The 18,919-nt window shown below is 41.1% G+C and overlaps 3 protein-coding genes across 4 annotated transcripts in view; 2 read left to right on the forward strand and 1 right to left on the reverse strand.

Annotated features, from left to right (window-relative positions):
* The window catches only part of pdcd11 (programmed cell death 11), a 25,091-nt gene extending 16,851 nt beyond the window's left edge, over nt 1-8,240 (forward strand). The window contains exons 26-36 of one of the 2 annotated variants that reach the window (XM_058058201.1): nt 827-883; nt 968-1,090; nt 1,181-1,303; nt 2,912-3,080; nt 3,228-3,365; nt 3,435-3,578; nt 3,661-3,911; nt 4,573-4,741; nt 4,830-4,983; nt 6,526-6,691; nt 6,762-8,240. In XM_058058201.1, the coding sequence (XP_057914184.1) occupies nt 827-883; nt 968-1,090; nt 1,181-1,303; nt 2,912-3,080; nt 3,228-3,365; nt 3,435-3,578; nt 3,661-3,911; nt 4,573-4,741; nt 4,830-4,983; nt 6,526-6,691; nt 6,762-6,933 (1,666 nt within the window). In that variant the 3' untranslated portion in view covers nt 6,934-8,240. The remainder of the gene's footprint in view (nt 1-826; nt 884-967; nt 1,091-1,180; nt 1,304-2,911; nt 3,081-3,227; nt 3,366-3,434; nt 3,579-3,660; nt 3,912-4,572; nt 4,742-4,829; nt 4,984-6,525; nt 6,692-6,761) is intronic. The other variant, XM_058058286.1, reaches the window with a different exon arrangement.
* zgc:175214 (uncharacterized protein LOC557610 homolog) lies at nt 7,155-17,242 on the reverse strand. The gene is made up of 6 exons (XM_058059011.1): nt 16,111-17,242; nt 13,732-13,885; nt 11,748-11,790; nt 10,590-10,631; nt 9,174-9,256; nt 7,155-7,904 (listed from the first exon to the last, which is right to left on the reverse strand). Exons 1-6 carry the CDS (start codon nt 16,133-16,135, stop codon nt 7,784-7,786), a joined length of 468 nt encoding a protein of 155 aa, XP_057914994.1. The 5' UTR covers nt 16,136-17,242; the 3' UTR covers nt 7,155-7,783.
* Nucleotides 16,063-18,919, forward strand: part of LOC131136174 (inositol 1,4,5-trisphosphate receptor-interacting protein) — a 12,658-nt gene continuing 9,801 nt past the window's right edge. Inside the window, exon 1 of the mRNA XM_058082764.1 lies at nt 16,063-16,707. Coding sequence (XP_057938747.1) covers nt 16,702-16,707 — 6 coding nt within the window. The 5' untranslated portion in view covers nt 16,063-16,701. The remainder of the gene's footprint in view (nt 16,708-18,919) is intronic.

Raw genomic sequence — 18,919 nt, forward strand, 5'->3', positions numbered from 1 at the left:
ATGTCTAGATCAGGGGTCTCAAACTCAATTTACCTGGGGGCCACTGGAGCTAGGGTCTGGGCAAGGCTGGGCCGCATCAGGTTTTCCAAAAAAAAAAAAAAAACGCATTTATTAAAAACAGAAAAATATGCAAACTTTTTCAGTGCTTTGGTTCCGATTTTCTACAATAAAAGCTCTGATAAAACATTCCACTGTTCTCAAATATCTTAATTTTTATTTTTCTGCACAAAATAAGATGAAAAATAAATAAACAAATCAAGAATAAAGGAAATCAATCAGTAATAAATAAATATAATAATAATAATAAAACGGCAAATAATAAAAACTTAATAAACCACATATAGTTGGTGGGTAGACAAATTATTTTTTTTCAGATTAAAATGAACAAAGCATTATTAGAGCCCTGTAGACATGACAAAACACGACTATAGTCACATTTATACTCTTTTTATTTACAACATATTGCGCAACTGCAGGGTCTTGAGACACATGCTAACTCGCAAACTAGAGAGCTAGCGACCTAAACGGTAGCCTTCAAGTTATTTCCTTTCAACTTAAATTGCCAAAAACTTACCACTTCCACACGGATAGGGAGGATAACTATTAACAGTTATTTAACCTTTAACATGAACATTAATCAAACGTAATAATTTTTTCTGGGTACATGATACCATACAGCATCCATATTAAACTTTCATATCAAGGCGGGGGCCTCAAAATAGTGTCACATTTGGCCCGCAGGCCGCGTGTTTGAGACCCTGGTCTAGATAGTATACATAGACACATATACTGTACATATTTTGAGCTGGATGTGATTCTGCTGCAGGTTTTACCTTCTAAGAAGTGAAAATGGCAAGTGGCAGTTGTCTCTACGACCATCAAGGTACGCTGTTTAAAAAAAAAAAAAAAAAACCATCAGAGTGAAACACAGTCTTAGTGTGGTGTTGATGTCTCCTTTCTCGTCTAGGTTGAACCCAGGGGAAGCCAAACCAGCAAAAGACCCGGAACTTTTGTCCTTCGATGACCTGCATGCGGGGCAATTAATCCGAGGTTACGTCAAGTCTGTGAATGAGCAAGGGGTCTTTATCGGGTAAGCCGGTGGTTCCCTGTGCACCCATCAAATTAGCGGCAGCACCAGCGTGATTTTTAATTTGACATGTCCTTTCTTCTCACATTTCAGATTGTCAAACAATATCACAGGGAGAGCTGAGCTCCAGCATTCCACCAAGTACTTCGTTTTCAAGCATAAGGACCTCTCCGATTACCTGCCACTCAACATGCTGCTCACCACGAAGATCCTGAGGTAAAAGTGAAACTAAAACTAAATGAATATCTCATATGATATTCATCAAAAATGTACATTATATTTGTGAACGTTTTGAAGCATCAATTTCAGGCACCAAAGGCTCTGTGTGCAGGGCTAGTTGATTAGCGTCCTACCCTTCCTGAGGTGGTACTCGGACCATCTAGTACAGGGGTGGGCAAACTACGGTCCGGGGGCCACATCCGGCCCGCCAAGTGTTTGAATACGGCCCGCCCAATCTTTCCAAAGTATTTAATTTAAACTCAACATACAACCTGGCATCATGGCCTGAGCCAACCTTTTGATGGTTGTATCAATTTCGTTGTTTGACATGGTCTGTTGTTTACAAAGTGCTCCTGAAAAAAGAGACACAAGCACATAATAATAATAAAAATTAAAATAATAATTATTATATTATTATTATAACTATTATGATTATTATATTTATTATATTAATGCTAATTATTATATTAATTATATATAATAATATTGTTCTATTTGCATATTTTACATAATAATAATATAATAATTATTATTTTAATTTTATTTTAATTATTATAATATATTATTTTTGAAATATTTAAATATAAATATAAAATAATAAATAATAATAGCAGATTGCATGACAATTTTACAGATACAATAATACCAGGTGGACTGTTACGTGTAAAATATATAGTCTGCCCCCCAGCCCGCGAGTCAAAAAGTTTGCCCACCCCTGATCTAGTAGGTCTTTTGGCAAGTTGTTCCTTTTTGTCGAAGTAGTTTTTTCAATTTTCTTCAATGTTGAATCAAGTCCAAATTAAAGTTTCCGCGGGAAGAAGAAACTTGAAGTTTTCTTTGAAGAAGAGGAATCAATTCTGAGTCCCTAAGATCCTGTGGATTTCGAATCATTTGACAGGTGTAAATATTTCTAAGTGTTGCAGGTCCAGTAAAATGTACCATTCGAAATGAAACAACCTAGACAGGTTTCAGGTAGAATGCGTTTATTATTATTATTATTATTATTATTATTATTATTATTCCAAGACTGATTTAAAGAGTCTACTTTTAAACTCTTCTGCTCATTTTTGGTGCTGATGTCATATTGATATCACATTGCGTTCATGCACACTCTGCTTTCTTTGACGCTCAACCCCCCCCCGCCTCTCCTTATTGATTAAAGGGAATCAGTTGTGCACACAAAGTGCTGCACAATGCTGCTGTCATCCTAAATCTCCTCCATGTGCCGGGACACACATAAACACATCTTCTGACTGGACCAGAGCACCTCACTCGGCAGAAGGTCCACCATTGTGACATGGATCTTGTGGTGATAGCCATATATGGTCAATGCTGTCTCATACACCTTTTGCTGTACAACAAGCAGTACTGAATTAGTCACTGAGGAGTCATCTTGAGGTCAACTCTCCTGTGAGAGGCTACCTGAGGTCATAATGAAATTATTTTATCTACTAGAATCAGAATTATATATTTTTTAAAAGATTAAAAAATAGTTTCTTTTGCTCTAAAAAGATGACATTACACAAACATTTAGCCTATGAGCACCAACATGAGGGTATTGTGTAAAGTGCCTAATTCTGCATCTGCCCGTCTCTTGTTTTTCAGTGTCGATACAAAAAACAAGTTAGTCAACCTGTCCCTACTCCCCGAGGACACTGGAAAGCCAGACATCCTTCCAGAATCCCTGGGTCTGCCACTGCGTCTAATAGGAAAGGAGAAAAAGAAGTTTGACCTTGAAAAGAAAATGAAACGTTCACTGCCAGAATGTGAAAAGGTAATGAAATGAATAATGAAATGGCGTCCTTGCTCCTTTTTCTTTTAAAGTTAAAACAAATATATAATAGGGGAACATTTCACCATAGACCATCTTGTAGCCGCTATTGTATGACGGTTATGAAATGTATTGAATTTATTTTGCCAGAACCAAAAAGATAGCCCTGCACCAAAACAGAAGAAGCAGAAGAAAGCGAGCCCGGAAGACAGTGACAGTGGGGTTGAGGTTTACTTCAGAGAGGAGGAAGATCACGAAAATAAAGACTCCAAAACTGCTGCTAGAAAAGTGAGCAATATCACTTTTCAATCTTCTAAACTTTAGTTGCGGTTCCACTGACATTCCACTGTCTCTCAGCAGGTTCACAATTCCACTGGACGCTCCAGACTGCAGGTGGCGACTGGATTCTCCTGGGATGTTGGCCTGAGCTCGTTGCAGCCGCCCACAGCAAACAAGGATGCAGATTCCAGTGATGGAGAAGACCAAGAGGAAAGCAGCAAAGTAAGCCAGCTGTTGATTTGTTTAAATTGTGCCGTTTGTCCTCACCGCTCATCTCCATCGATTCCTTTCTGGATTTTGTCAGACTCAGAAGAAGTCTCGGTATGAACTGGCTGAGGAGAAAAAGGCAGCAGAGAAAGCTTTGACGCGGCGGGAGACTGAGCTGATGGACCCTCAACTCAGACCTCAGGATGCAACATCATTTGAGCGTCTCCTCCTGGCCTCGCCCGACAGCTCGCTGCTCTGGCTTCAGTACATGGCTCACCACCTGCAGGCCATGCAGATCGAGCAGGCCCGCGCGGTGGCTGAAAGGGCACTTAAAACCATTTCCTTCAGGTAGGATTCCCACATGGATTTTGCTGTTTTGTCAGCGTGCAAACTTTTGTAAAAAAAAAAAATCTTGTTTTCAGTGCTTGAATTGTGTTCAGCATTGATATATATTTTTTTTTATTTGTCAAAATAAGCAAATACAGTAAACCTCGGATATATCGGACTCGGATATATCGGAAATTCGCTCACAACGGACAGATAAAAAAGAACCGATTTTTCTGTAATGCATTTCCAATAAAAATTCATTGCATATATCGGATTTTTATAACGGATTTCGCCTATTTCGGACAAAATCTCCAGTCCCGTTCCAATGCATTTCCATGAAATTTCCCTCGCATATATCGGATGGCCGCATCGTGGAGCTCCGATTCGCCGAATCGTGACAGGCCGCTATAAAACGTCATTTGCAGCGTTGCCTGCGCGTCCAGGTACATTGGAAACATAGTCAAGGAAGTGCCTTTTTATAACGGATAAAATCCGATTTACACATATACCGGATATAAATCCGATATATGTGTTAAACAGACATTTTCCGGTATACGCATATAACGGACAAAACCAGTGGGAACAATTGAATCCGATATATCCGAGGTTTACTATAACTATTTTTATTATGAGGAAAAAAAAGCTACATTTTATTTTTCAATGCTGCATAATTATCTTTCAGAGAGGAGCAGGAGAAACTGAATGTGTGGGTTGCTCTCCTAAATCTGGAAAATATGTACGGCACAGCGGAGAGCCTCAAGAAAGTGTTTGAGCGAGCCCTCCAGTTCTGCGAGCCCATGCCGGTCTACCAGCAGCTGGCCGACATCTACTCCAAGTCGAACAAAATCAAGGTAGACTGACAGAATGACGCTACTTTCTATGTTTGAACTATGAATTGGAACACTAAAGCCTGTATGTGTCTATCTTTGGTTGGATCAGGAGGCAGACAACTTGTACAAGTCGATGGTGAAGCGTTTCCGTCAAAATAAGGCAGTGTGGCTGAGCTATGGGAACTTCCTGCTTCAGCAGGGGGAGAGTGATGCTTCCGCCGCTCTCCTGCAGAGGGCGCTCAAGAGTCTGCCATCCAAAGAAAGTGAGTCAAATAAATAGACACCCTCCCAGCCATGTTTATGGAGGACCAAAACTTCCAAAATAATAAATAAATAAATAAATAAAAGTGGAAATAAAAACAAAAATGAAAAAAAAATCAAACAATTAAATACAAAAAAATTAATATAAATGGAAATAAAAATATATACATAAATAAATAAATAAATGCAAAAATAAATACAAAAATAAAAAACAAGATTCAAAAATTAAAAATAAATACAAAAATAAATGTAGAAATAAATATATGAATAGAATTACATATCAATAAATAAATAAAAGCACTCTGCTCTCATATGTATTTATTTCATGCAGCAGACAATGTCAGCTTGAAATGCAGAAGGAAAAACTATTCAAATGAGGGGGCGGTCCTAAGTGTGTCTTGGGTTGAACTGTTCGCCTATTGGTTGATCGACATGTGAGTGCGAAAATCGACTAGGTATGCCTGCAAACGGCCACAGCAAGAGGAAGTATACAGGGAGAAAAGTATACATTTACCAGGACAATAATGGCGGGGTCCACCAGGAAGTCGGTGTCCGAGCTGGAGATTGCAGCCATATTTACCGCCATTGAGAGTGGTGTGGTGACTTCCTCTTGCTGTGGCCGTTTGCAGGCATACCTAGTCGATTTTCGCACTCACATGTCGATCAACCAATAGGCGAACAGTTCAACCCAAGACACACTTAGGACCGCCCCCTCATTTGAATAGTTTTTCCTTCTGCATTTCAAGCTGACATTGATTGCAGCATGAAATAAATACATATGAGAGCAGAGTGCTTTTATTTATTTATTGATATGTAATTCTATTTAAATATTTATTTTTGTATTTATTTCTACATTTATTTTTGTATTTTTAATTTTTGAATCTTGTTTTTTATTTTTGCTTTTATATTTTATATATTTATTTATTATTTTGGCAGTTTTGGTCCTCCATAATGTTTGGGTATAGATATATAAGTAACTGCAATATATTTCTCACAGCTACATTTTAGGGAAGTATGTGAAAACCATGTGAAAATATATATATAATATTTTAATAACTTTCAGTGCCTTACCAAGATAAGGCGTTCATATAATACATTTTAATCTAATATCTCGTTAATTTTTCTATGGTAGGTTCTTTTGTGCATGGACGGTTGTCAAACTGCTTTCTATGCTGAAAGCTGTTGCTAACATGTAGGATTCCTGTTAGAAAGATTTTTTGAGGTTAAAAAAAACCCAACATTGAATACAAGTTATAAAATGTAGGAAATAAGTATTTGATCCCCTAACGTAACATTTTTGAGTAAGGATGATTGTGAGAAAAGTGAGGCAACGGCCCACAATTACACCGGAGGGACGTGTTAATGACCTCAAACAGTATCCAGTATTAAGCCATCAAAGTACTAGTATGACGCCAGGGGATTAAATACTTCATATTTAATTCAGTTAAGTAAAAATTACTTTATAACACATTTTTTTCTATGGATTTTGTGATATTCTGTCTCCGCTGTTTCCACTGTGCATAACCGTTGTCATTCATTATCAGGCGTGGACGTGATTGCCAAATTTGCCCAACTGGAGTTTCGCTACGGGAATACCGAAAGGGGTCACGCAATGTTCGACAAAGTCTTGACCAGCTACCCAAAACGCACAGATCTCTGGTCCGTCTTCATCGACCTAATGGTCAAGCATGGGGCACAGAAAGAAGTCAGGTGAGGATAGATTGTTTGGTAGATCAATTCAAAGTGTGTACGGTTGTATTCAATGACGGTGTTCCCACAGGGCTCTCTTTGATCGCGTCATTCACCTGAGCGTGTCCGTCAAGAACATCAAGTTCTTCTTCAAGCGCTACCTGGACTACGAGAAGAAGCACGGCACGCCGCAAAGTGTACAGGAGGTCAAAAAGAAGGCTGTGGCGTTTGTGGAAGGCAAAAACGAAGACGCTTTCAACTAAAGAACGAACGCAGGTGTTGCTACTCTGATTTCTTCGTAAGGAACATCAACATTCTCCCTTTTTTATTAACCAACCTTTGTAAAAAAATATATATTAATGTGATAATGGTGAACCGGAATTTACCATTCCAACTAGATTCCCTTTTATTCATTGTCTCATGTGAGAGAATTGTGAGTTTGTAGAAGCTTTGTAATGACTCGCAATAAATTTTCCACCATTACTTTACATTACATGACATTTTATTTTAAAAGCAACAAATACAAAATAACAATATACAGGGACACATTTACGTACAATACATACAGGCTAGTTTTCTATTCATTTTTTAATTTTATTTATTTTTTTTAAAGGAAAGCTCCCGGGACACATTCTGAAACGTTGCCTACTTAAATGCGTCTTGCTGGTTAAGTCATCCAGACGGCGTGGCTTCCTCTTACCAAGTATGTCACCTACATACACAGTGGCAGTATTGATTGTAAGATGCATGTGGGAGTGATGGATGGACTGATAATTGTGCTGGCTGGATTGGAAACACCCCTGAGATGGAAGAGGTATCGGTACTGCTACTGTTGTGTCCAGCAGTGCAGAACTCTGTGGCCCCTTTTCCAGTCAGGTTGTTGCTGAACTGTGCATTATGGAAGTTACGCTAGGACCGATATAACGAAAATGTCCCATTTCCTGACCTTGTATGCTTCAGTTCAGTTCCCCACCATGTAATATTGCTCAAGTCTGCAGCATCATGGCCACTTGGGATCATAAAGATGTCCTGTGATAACGGTCATCTGTAGTCGTATTTAAATGGTTGTGTTTTCTTCAGGAAAAGTCTGGTTTCATTCCTCCCCGGCCACGCTCACACCTCTTCTGGCTCCATGGGGCCCTCAGCCCCCTGCGGGGCGTCGGTGTGGAGTCGGAGGATGGGTTTGTTGCACATCGGGCATACACTCCGGATCTCCAGCCACTTGAGCAGGCACCTGAAAGAATAATTGCCTTCTTAAACATGTACTGTATTTATAATATCACTTGATGCATTTAAATTAGGGCTGCCACATCATTACAATTTGAAATCAAATGAATCACTTGGCAATTATGTCTGAAATATGCCCATATTGTATTAACATAATACGTAAATGACATGCCATTGTGCGGAGCCCTTAAGAGTTACCGAGTGAGTGAATATCCGCCTAGTGTTTTCCTGTTTAAAGCACAAACAAGCATAATTAAGTTATTGTGATATCCGGAGTGTCCATGAAAGCACTTTGCGGTCCTTATTGTCATGAGAATGAAGTGTTTTTCCCTGGATGAACGGACGAGAGACTTTGAGTTGGAGATACATAGAATGTATTTAAATGTATGTATTTTATTTTAAATTTATTTAAATTTAATGTATTTTGTAATTGTGGAATTGACCACCAAATTGTCCCATTTTAGTGTGGAGTTTTTGACACAAAAAAACTGCACTGCATCACTGAAAAGGTAGTAAAATATACGTTAGCCCTCATACAGTACACTCAAACAGACTAATGCTTTTTCATGCATCTTTCGTTTTGCATCTAACAACTTTACATGTTTATATCTTTATGCTTTTGCCAAGTGCTGCAATATCGCACTTGTTTGTCAGGCCTTGAACACATCATGGCTGCCAAGACGCAAACTTGATACTTGTACATAACAAACTTGCAGCGAGGAGAACACACGCAAATGTCGGCTGGTTAAGTCTTTACTGGAATCCCAACACTCAAGCAGCGTGGATTATGTTGACGTGCCTTGGAGAAACATCTTCTCTGACAGCTGGGATGACACAGCGGCCTCCACAGTATAAGGGGAGCAACATGCTAGTGCTAGCCGCTTCGGAGTGAGGTGGAGGCGGCTCCATAACAGACGTAAGTGTCGTTGTCAGGGTTGCCTGTAACTCCGGTGAATCACTGCTTGCGGTCATGATTATCATTCATAAGCGGTGACTACCATTACATTATCAGTTAAAATGAGGTTAATAAGTGTGTGAGACATATTTAAGGCTTACATCTACATTTAGCTTGTTAGCTAGTTAGCTAGTTCTGTTGAGAGTGACCAATGGCGGTTGGAACCCCCGCGAAAAGCTGTCTCTACTATTAAAGTAATATTTGTTTTCTTTTTAACATGGCAACAAGTGACATATCATGGCTCCACATTAACAAAATCTTTTAATACTGTGTCTAAATAGAAAACTTATAAGTCAAAATCAATAATCAGTATACACTCACTTCTTGTGAAATGCATGTGAGCATGGGCACACTCCCAGTTCATCTCTGGTCCTGAATTCTTCCAGACACACTGCACAGGTTTGCTGCCAAAACCACAACAATAATGAGGTAAGACACAAAACACAGTCCATCACTGTATACTTCACAAAAGGTCAACACGTGTATTTGAAAGCAGTGATTCTGAGTTTCAGTGCTTTGTTTATAAGGTGTTCTTTTCCATACACAGTAAAGTCTCGTTATATCGATATTGTCGGGAGTCTGAAAAAATATCGATATAACCGGACTGTCGATATATCCGATCCTGTGCCGAACTGCATTAAAAGTGGGCAATAATGCACTTAAATCAATCTTTGCTTAAGGATTTCAATCCCAAAAAAGAATACGGCGAACGGCTGCTTCCAGTCAACTTTATTTTTCACACTTCCACCACCAGAGCACAGCACACACCGATTCCCGCACTTCCTGGTTCACAGGTCATGCTCAACCCGCCCCACATAGCTGGCCAAACACATGCCTGCAACAGAAGAACCAACTGCGTTCGTGGAATCTATACACACGAGAGAAACCACGAACGCCAGCATGTACGTATGAAAACAGTGATTATTGCAAGCGATAAAAAAGATATCTGAATACAACACAATTAAATACATGTATTTGTACGCTTGTGTCTTCGTTGGAATAGGTGTGTATGCTATGTCAGTTGGTTCTTCTGTTGCAGGCATGTGTTTGGCCAGCTATGTGGGGCGGGTTGAGCATGACCTGTGAACCAGGAAGTGCGGGAATCGGTGTGTGTGTGCTGCGCTCTGGTGGTGGAAGTGTGAAAAATAAAGTTGACTGGAAGCAGCCGTTCGCCGTGTTCTTTTTTGGTATTGAAATCCTTAAGCAAAGATTGATTTAAGCTGCTTTTGTATCGATATAAGCAGACCAAATTGGCTGATTGGGAGATGAAAAGGGCATCGTAGTAACCGGATTATCATAATAACCGGGTATCGTACTAACGGAACTAATTATATCATAAAAGATTAGAAATTTGCCAGGAAATGAAAATAGTATCGTAATAAGCAGTACTTCGATATAACCGATATCGATATAACGAGACTTTACTGTATCTCCAAAATGTCCACTGCCTTTGGAAAAATAGAAATGCGGTCATAAGAAAGACAGACAACTGTGTTTCTAAAGAGCACAGTTATTCTTAGTAGTCCTGAACTCTGCTATGAGAAGACAGGAAAGCACTTGGATTTGTGATGCAAGAGATTTCCAGGACATGTCCACTGTGACTGTGTGCTGAGTGTTCATTGCAGCTCAGAAACACTGAATTGAGTGAAGTGCTGCACGTAGTAGCTATGTTAGAATAGTCAGTCCAAGATGGCTTGCAAACACATGTACTGCACTAGGAAACTTAAAGGAACTTACTCCCAAAAGGCTTAGTTTCTTGCTTGCTCCCTTCAGCACCACCTTAACCAGAAAAGAGAACATGGAAAGACACATACAGTATATTTAGTGTCAGGAAATTCTTTAGATGACATATATATCCTAATATGACCTCATTTTACTATTGGCTGCATGGTAAAGAGAGTCTAATATTAGCATTTGTTTACCCTTCATCTGATGGTTTGCATTACAATTTCACTCTGTCAACCTTTTGAAATGAGAGTGTATGTAATAATACATGTACAGAGTCAAGATCATTTCAGGGGGGCGGGGGGGGGGGGCATTGGGTTTCATGGTTGGATTAAAAACGCCTGAAATGCTGCGGTAGTATTTAGAGAGCCTCAGAGGGTGTTTTTACAGGATTGCAATCTGTCTGTGGTGTCGGGGGGGAGAGGTGTGGATGTATACATCTAATTTGCATTATTACAATCAATTATAAAAATGTGGCCTCTCATCCACGAAAAAGTAGTTTTTTCTCCTTCTTTGGATAGATACTTTATTGATCTCCAAGAGGAAAAACAGCGACACAACATTAGCTTTAGTTTTTAAACCTTGGTTAACAACAGAACATGTTGTTAACCAAGTTTTTGACCTAACAGCATTCATTCATTCACTCATTTTCTACTGCTTATCCTCATGAGGGTTGCAGGGGTGCTGGAGCCTATCCCAGCTGTCTTCGGGCAAGAGGCTGGGTACACCCTAGACTGGTTGCCAGCCAATCACAGGGCACATATAGACAAACAACCATTCACACTCACATTCATACCGATGGACAATTTGGAGTCACCAATTAACCTAGCATGCTTTTGGAATGTGGGAGGAAACCGGAGTACCCGGAGAGAACACATGCATGCAAACTCCACACAGAGATGCCATAGTGTGGAATCGAACTCGGGTCTCCTAGCTGTGTGGCCTGTGCGCTAACCACTTTCCCTAAATTACAGCTGTGCTTCTCAAATAGTGGGACTCTTGAATACGCTCGCATGTGTGTGGGGAGTTGTAAGACAATCTACGCAGACAAGTCCCATTATAATGTGTTTATCATGCGTAGTGGCAAACCCACGAAAGGAAAAAAATGAACGGCAAATGAAATGAATGACCGGATGTATAGGAAACACTGCAGATACTGTAGCGACATACCTCGTTGTAGCTGAACTGCTCTCTTGTTCCTTGCTGTTTCAACCTGATAGCGACACAAACAGGACGTAATAAGCTGATTTATTTGACACATACAGGCGGTAATAGTGGTTTATTACTTGTGTTACACCATATAAATAACCCTGTCGTTTTAACCGAGAAACACCAACCAAGGTCACAAGATGAGTAGAGGGCAAACCTATGAATTTAAGATGTGAATCCAAATTTCAGAGCCCTTCACAGTTAATACATCTGGAAACAAACCCTTCGTAGGGTCACATAGGGACACTCCCAACTTAAGTGGAGTGACGGTATTTTGGAAGCCTCCCTTGGGAGTGACAGGGTCATCTGAGAAAGGCCTGGCGGTTATTTATGCTTTTGCACAGGTGTATCTAGTCTTTTTACAGCTCATGTGCACATCCCTGGATTGGCGGTGTAGTGGTTCGCTTTGCTGACTTTTGTCTTGCTGGTGTTACTGATTTCCACTCACTACCACATTCGATATTACCCTGATATAGAAGATAAGCAGTACTTGAATTTTATCATCAAACCCAAGCCACACTAAAGCCAAACTAATGTAGGTGAAGATATGTTAAGCCAGCCAAGGATTATGGTTACTCCAGGAGTGCCTGTTGGTCTGAATGACACCTGTCATTTTTGGGCGACTAATGTCACCCTGGCCTAATAATAATATACAGTGGTGTGACAAAATATTTGTCTGAGGTCATGAACAGATGACCGGACATTCTCCTTCAGGAGTTTTTGGTAGACAGCAGAATTCACGTTTCCATTTATCACAGCGAGTCTTCCAGGTCCTGAAACAGCCCCAGATCATTACACTACCACCACCATATTTTACTGTTGGTATGATGTTCTTTTTCTGAAAAGCAGCGTTACTTTTATGCCAGATGTAATGGGACACACACCTTCTGAAAAGTTCAACCTTTTTCTCGTCTTGGGGATCATCAAGATGTTTTTTTGGCAAAATTGAGAGGAGCCTTAATGTTCTTTTTGTTCAGCAGTGGGTTTTTTGTCTTGCAACTCTACCATGCAGGCCGTTTTTGTGTCTTTCTTATGGTGGAGTCATGAACACTGAACTCAAGTGAGGCCTGCTGTTCTTTGGATGTTGTTGTTGGGTCTTTTGCAACCTCTTTGAAGAGTCGTCGCTGCTATCAAAGGGTCATTTTGGTTGGCCGGCCACTCCTGGGAAGGTTCACCGCTGTTCCATGTTTTCACCATTTGTGGATACTGGCTCTCACTGTGGTTTGCTGGAGTCCCAAATCTTTAGAAATTGCTTAATTTCTCAATTAATCTCAATTATGTTGGGGCGACAGGGCTCTGTGGGTTTGGATTTTTTTTCTCCCTTAATAATTTAAGCTTTCATTTTATAACTGCATTGTGTGTTCAGTTGTGTTGTCATTGACCAATATTCAAATTAGTTTGATGATCTGAAGGTTTGACACATGTCAAACATGCAAAAATGTAAGAAATCAGGAAGGGGGCAAACACCTTTTCACACCAGTGTAGCTGTGATTTATTTCATGTGAGTTTCCAGGGCAACTATTTGTCTTTTTATTTGTTAACATAAATTGATCAGTCAGTTGTTTTTGTAGTGTCGGAGAGGAAGTGGGAAGCACTGCAGCAGTAGTGCAAGTTTTAGGCTACGAACTAAAAATAGCTTGCCAAAAGCAGCAAAAACACAGCAGAAGTGTGGCAAGACGTTTGGCGCACACAGTCATTGGACTCACTGAAATAATATTCTTAGGATATGAAAATAGTGTTGACAGCCCCTGAGGGAAAAAATGCATATTAGTTTTTGAAAAAAAAAAATCAGTAACAGTGTCAGCTTTATCACTGCGGTGGACTTTGTAGCTATATTTTGTCCATGGTCAGAACCTGTTTTCTACCTCACACATCTTCTGTCCGGGTGTTTGTCAGCTCGGCACATTTCCACCCTTACACGCTTTTTTTCATCCCATGTACCTACCTGAAAAGGTAGCAGCAGAAGATAAGACTGAGCATGAAGACGAAGAGGCCGATGCCCAGCACAATGACGTACACATTGAGTGGCAGGTGATACGTGTCAGACGTCATGATGCAGTCGTGTTCAGAGCTCAGAGAATTCAAACCACACAGGCAACCTGACCAAAAAACAAAAACATAAAACATATGTTTATTCACATGGTCATGGTCATTGGTGATTTTTAATAGCTGACTTTAAGTTTAGCCAGTCTTCACTTAAACCCAGGAAAGTAAAGGTTTACATTTTTTAGATAAAATAATTGTTTTGAGTGAAAAAATATAACAAAACAGAAATATTTTGAAGTGTTTTACTTCATACACTGGCCTTTGCAGTGGATTATTTGCTTCTTGGAATATTTTGGAACCGTCCATCCCTGTATACTACTACTTAGCTACTTTGTCCAGATCCCAGTGCGTTCCTAGGCCAGTTGAGAGACTCTTCAACGTGTCCTGGGTCTTCCCTAAGGCCTCTTACCGGCCTAATGTGCCTGAAAACCTCCCCAAGGAGGCATCCGGGACGTATCCTGACCAGTTGCCCGAGCCACCTTATTTGGCATCTCTCAATACAGAGAAGAGCTTCTTACCTTATCTCTAAGGGAGAGCCCGGCTACTCTACGGAAAAAACTCATTTTGGCCTCTTGTACCTACAATGTTGTGCTTTCGGTCACTACCCGAAGTTCATGACCATAGGTGAGGGTAGTAACACAGATCGACTGGTAAACTGAGACCTTTGCCTTTCGGCTCAGCTCCCTCTTCGCCAAAACGAACCAATGCAAAGTCCGCATCATTGCAGATACGGTACCAATCTGCCTGTCAATGTTGTATTTCATCCTTTCCTGACTTGTGAACTTGAAGACCCCTAAGTATTTAAACTACACTTTGGTAAGGATCTCATCCCTGATTCGGGGATGTTTATATTATATTTGCTGTTTATATTGCCTGTATTATTACAATTTTATAAATTATTACCAACTTAGCACAGCATAGCATAGCTGTCAATGCTGAATCGTGAATGAGCTGTGTTTTTGTCGGTATGTTATGAATAGATAGTTGTTCTTGGTGCATTTCTTGCATCAACCATCTTCATCATTCTATATGAAAAAGTCGTAGTAGTAAGATCTCATGTTCACCACAGTGGACATTGGATACATGGACTTCATGTCACTTGTTGTGGAGTGTTTTGCATTTGAAACAAGGTTGTGAAAACCTTGTTAACGAAACCTTTTCTCATAATTCTATATTACATTTCTGAACATATTCTTTTTACGTTGAAAACTCTTGAGGAACTTTAAGAGCCTGCGAGAGTTTTATTTTTTTGACGCGGCTGGGATGCAGGTGTGTCCATGGTGCCGTGGCTGTGGAACAGCGGTGGCAACCCGTGCACAATAATTGGCCATGAAGAAGACAAACACTGCAAAGTGACACACACAGCACACCGCCATCTGTTCCCCAGACTCAATGGAGGAGTGTAGTAAAGTGTGTGTATGCGTGACAGCATCGAGGGGGAGGAGGGGTCGTAGTATGGAGTGGGGCGTACGTCTGTGTGCGTTTGAAAGACCACAAATGTGTGTCCTGCAGGTGGCAAGGAGTGGGGTGTATCTAAACGAGACGAAACCTGGGACCATTTGGCAAAACAATAGCAAAGGAAGCCCCACTTCCAGTCACCGCATGTGACCCTGTTCATTTGCAGCGAGCAGGCTCTTTGCCACAGTCTAATTGCCCATGTGCTCTTTAGAGTCAATGAATGGGTTCAGCTTGCACAGTGTGGGAGGCACGGGTAGGATCATTTGATATAGCTGGAGGTTAGGGGGGTCTTAATGAAAGATGGGTAAAATGGACACCAGGCGTAGAAGCTAAAAAATGGAAGAAAGACTTGCCCCACACTTTTTCAGCTATAACGTTCTTTTGGATTATTTCCGACAGATTGTTGGAATCCAGATAAACAGACATGGGGCTCATCATTTTCTGGGAGTTTAGGTCAAGGCTTTCAAGTAATCCAGCATGCTTTTTCGGTGCACAAAGCAAGGACCTTCCCCAAACTATGGCCACAAAGATCAAAGCATAGAAAATATCTCAAGAACTCAAGAACTTGATAAAGGGACATCAGAACAAGAGATATTCTAGCTGTATCACTGAAATAAACATGACCTTGAATGCAGCGTATTTTGTGTGCTGTCTGCCATTTGCATCAAAACACTAAACTCAGGCCTCTGTGCTTTCCTTGAAGCCATTATGCAGAACCGCTAAACGGGCAGGCAGAACCGGAGGTTATGAGCTATAAGTAGACAAAGTACATGTGCCTCCTTAGTATTAAACAGATGGCAGTAGAAATCCACTCACTTACCGTTACACCATTGGAATGGTTGCATGAAATTTGATTCCTGGGCCAGCAGCTATAAATTCAGACCCTTTTAAGAAGAAGGCTGAGCCTGAATGGAGAGCAAAGTCTTGGGTTGGTGGTTGTTGCCTGGGATCAGTCACTGTGTGCTGATCTCCTCCAAATACAAGCCTTAAGTTTTTCAGATTTGCTCAGATTTCCATAAATCCTGGAGAGGTGTGGTTTTGTTGGCTCAGCAGTCTGTGCGGCCGAGCATTCCCAAATCTGGATTAACCACTATGTGTTAAGATGGGGATGTTTGGGACATGAGTCTGGACCTGGACTGAAGACCTCATGTGCTCTTGGATGCCGACGAGAATGATGTCATCAGCTGAGACAAAGAAATGTTGTTGTGTAGCTTGGCTTGTCACTTGCCTCATACCACGGGTTATTTCGCAAGTTGTTGTCAAAATTCGAATCATGCGCAGTCAGAACATCATCAGGAGCACGGTCAATATTGACACTCTCAGCACAAAACGGCCTTCTTTTGACTTGACTTTTTGTGTGCAGGTTTGTCTCCGATGACACTCCGCTGATCACAATGACAGTCGTCGATCAATGAAGGTAATAATCTGGATTTAGTCTGCTTTGTCTTCTCCCTCTAAAGCTGCTTTTTTAACAGAGGATTTTCACGGGTATCATTCACCCCCACCTCGCATGTCCTCTGCTGTCTCCTCCTTCAGTCGTCTGATGTTACGGAGGGTATTCCACCAAAATGCTGCCCTCAGAAACCAAACAATAGCGAGCACGGGTCCGTACGACAGTTCTCAAGCAGGCTTTCCTGTTGTTGCTTCTGAGTGTGTTTGTTTCTCACTCAGTGCATGTGTGTGCTTGTGTGGAGAGGGAGATCCTCTCCCTCCAACCATCTGCTCCTTCAGTCGGAAAAAAAAAACAGACAAAGGCGTTGTGTGTAAGCAAAGAGCTCGTCTGTTGCCGTCAGTCCGTCGCACCTCCAGCTGGCTTTGTCATGGCAGTCTTCTCCTCTTCCTACTTCAGTCCATAATGGTGCTCAGCCTGCAGTCTGCCCTTTCCCTCCCGACGCCTTCCTGCGCTGCTCTGCTCTGCCTTGGGTTTGTAAACAGATCTGTGCTCATGTGACCATCAGTTTTGCCTCGCAACTCTGCTCGGCCTTAGCCCTCCCTCCGCTTCTGTCCTCCAATCTGTAGGCAGAAGGAAGGCAGAATGAGCCAGACGCTGACGAATAGGGCGCCTGCAAGCATGCTGATGTGTATGTGTCTGTATACGTGCACCTCTTTGCATGTATATGTGAGAGGGAGAACGGGGGGTGGGGGGGTTGGAGGGTTCTTGCAGCAAAGTCAAGGGAGGCCCCGGTCAGCTGCATGCATGCATGGCTGATGTCCTCACAAACAAAACAATGTCATTTCTGACTAAATGGAAATCTGCAAAGTCACGTATGTACCTTTTCCCTTCCATCACACATGTCCACGTTGTATTTGTAGACATGTTGTTTACTGCACAAACTCACAAACAATGATATAATGAATACAATAGCTGATGAATAATAATAACACTGGTAGAAATCGATTAAAAAGCAGTGGCTTTGTTTAAGGTGATTGCGATTTTTCTTTTTCTCTAAGGTGTACTTACGTCTGATCCTGTAGGGTCGCGTGCATAATTGCATCTGAGAGAACCATAACTAAAAAAATCAACACCTTTCTTGTCTTGTCTGTAAAAGGCAATCAATACATCATATACGTATGATTACAGCTGTGTAGCTCAATGATGTGTTTATTACTATAATTCTAGTTTGCGCTTTAATGTCAAGCTGCACTGCATCATACTGAGAGCTGTGCTGTCAAGAAAATAGCCAACATTACTCCATTACATTTAAATTATAAGACGAAGAAGTACTTCTAATGTCTGTCAGCATTTGCATTTGACAATTAAGGGAAATTGTCTGGAAAATTAGTGACATTATTTGGAAAGCCCTACTAACCACTGTGCATTATTTATACAGTTGATTGCTGTGGTTCAAACATGGCTACCATCGTCACATGTAGTAGTCCTACTAGACAGTTTTTTTTAAAATGAAAGTTAAATACGAAAAATTTACAGGAAACGAGGGTGAATATGAGGTTTCCCCATGAAAAAACAGCAAGGTTGACAAGTATGATGAGTAGTAGTACTCTTTATTGTAGAGGGCAAAAAACTGCAAGCTGGACAAAGACATACGAATGCCTGCAACCACTCCCAGCCCCCAACACACCAGCCATCCTCCCTGCCAGTCCACTAAGGGAGAGAACAGCTGCTGGGCGACTGGGCAAGCTTTGAGGCAGTCAAGGGGAGTGCTTCACTAATCCCCAAGGGGGGAGGGAGGGACTACAATGGGATACATGCCATTTCCATTCACCCCTTCTTCCCTATCTCTCCTGCGATGTTCGTAACGTCCTTGCGGACGAACATCTGGATTGTCCATAAATGCAGCCTGTAGATGTTATTGTTATTGTTGACATGCCATGATGGTGATAACAGCGTCCTGCTGTCCTCTTACAGCTGATCAGTGTCTGATCAACTATTCTGACTGTCTAACACAGAAGACACGAAGAATCCGTTTGAAGCTCAAGGCCGTGTCTGGCAAAATAAAAACACACAAGAGAGAGAGAGATGGATGCAAATGTTGACCTCGTGTTCTTAGCAACAGGTAAATGGTTGTGAGCGCTGCAACCTTTTCTTTTGCATAAATCAAACAGAGTGCAAATACAGTCCAAGCGGAGCATTACCTGCCCTCGCATTCTTGTCAACATGCCCCTATTTC

The sequence above is a fragment of the Doryrhamphus excisus genome, chromosome 1 (assembly GCF_030265055.1).
Source record: "Doryrhamphus excisus isolate RoL2022-K1 chromosome 1, RoL_Dexc_1.0, whole genome shotgun sequence".
NCBI lineage: Eukaryota > Metazoa > Chordata > Actinopteri > Syngnathiformes > Syngnathidae > Doryrhamphus > Doryrhamphus excisus.

Coding starts and splice junctions, on each gene's coding strand:
- zgc:175214 (XM_058059011.1), bottom strand. CDS start 16,135: ATGCAACCATTCCAATGGTGTAACG. Junction 10,632..11,747: donor AGCAGTTCAGCTACAACGAG/GTATGTCGCTAC, acceptor TTTCTGGTTAAG/GTGGTGCTGAAGGGAGCAAG. Junction 7,905..9,173: donor TCACATGCATTTCACAAGAA/GTGAGTGTATAC, acceptor TTATTCTTTCAG/GTGCCTGCTCAAGTGGCTGG.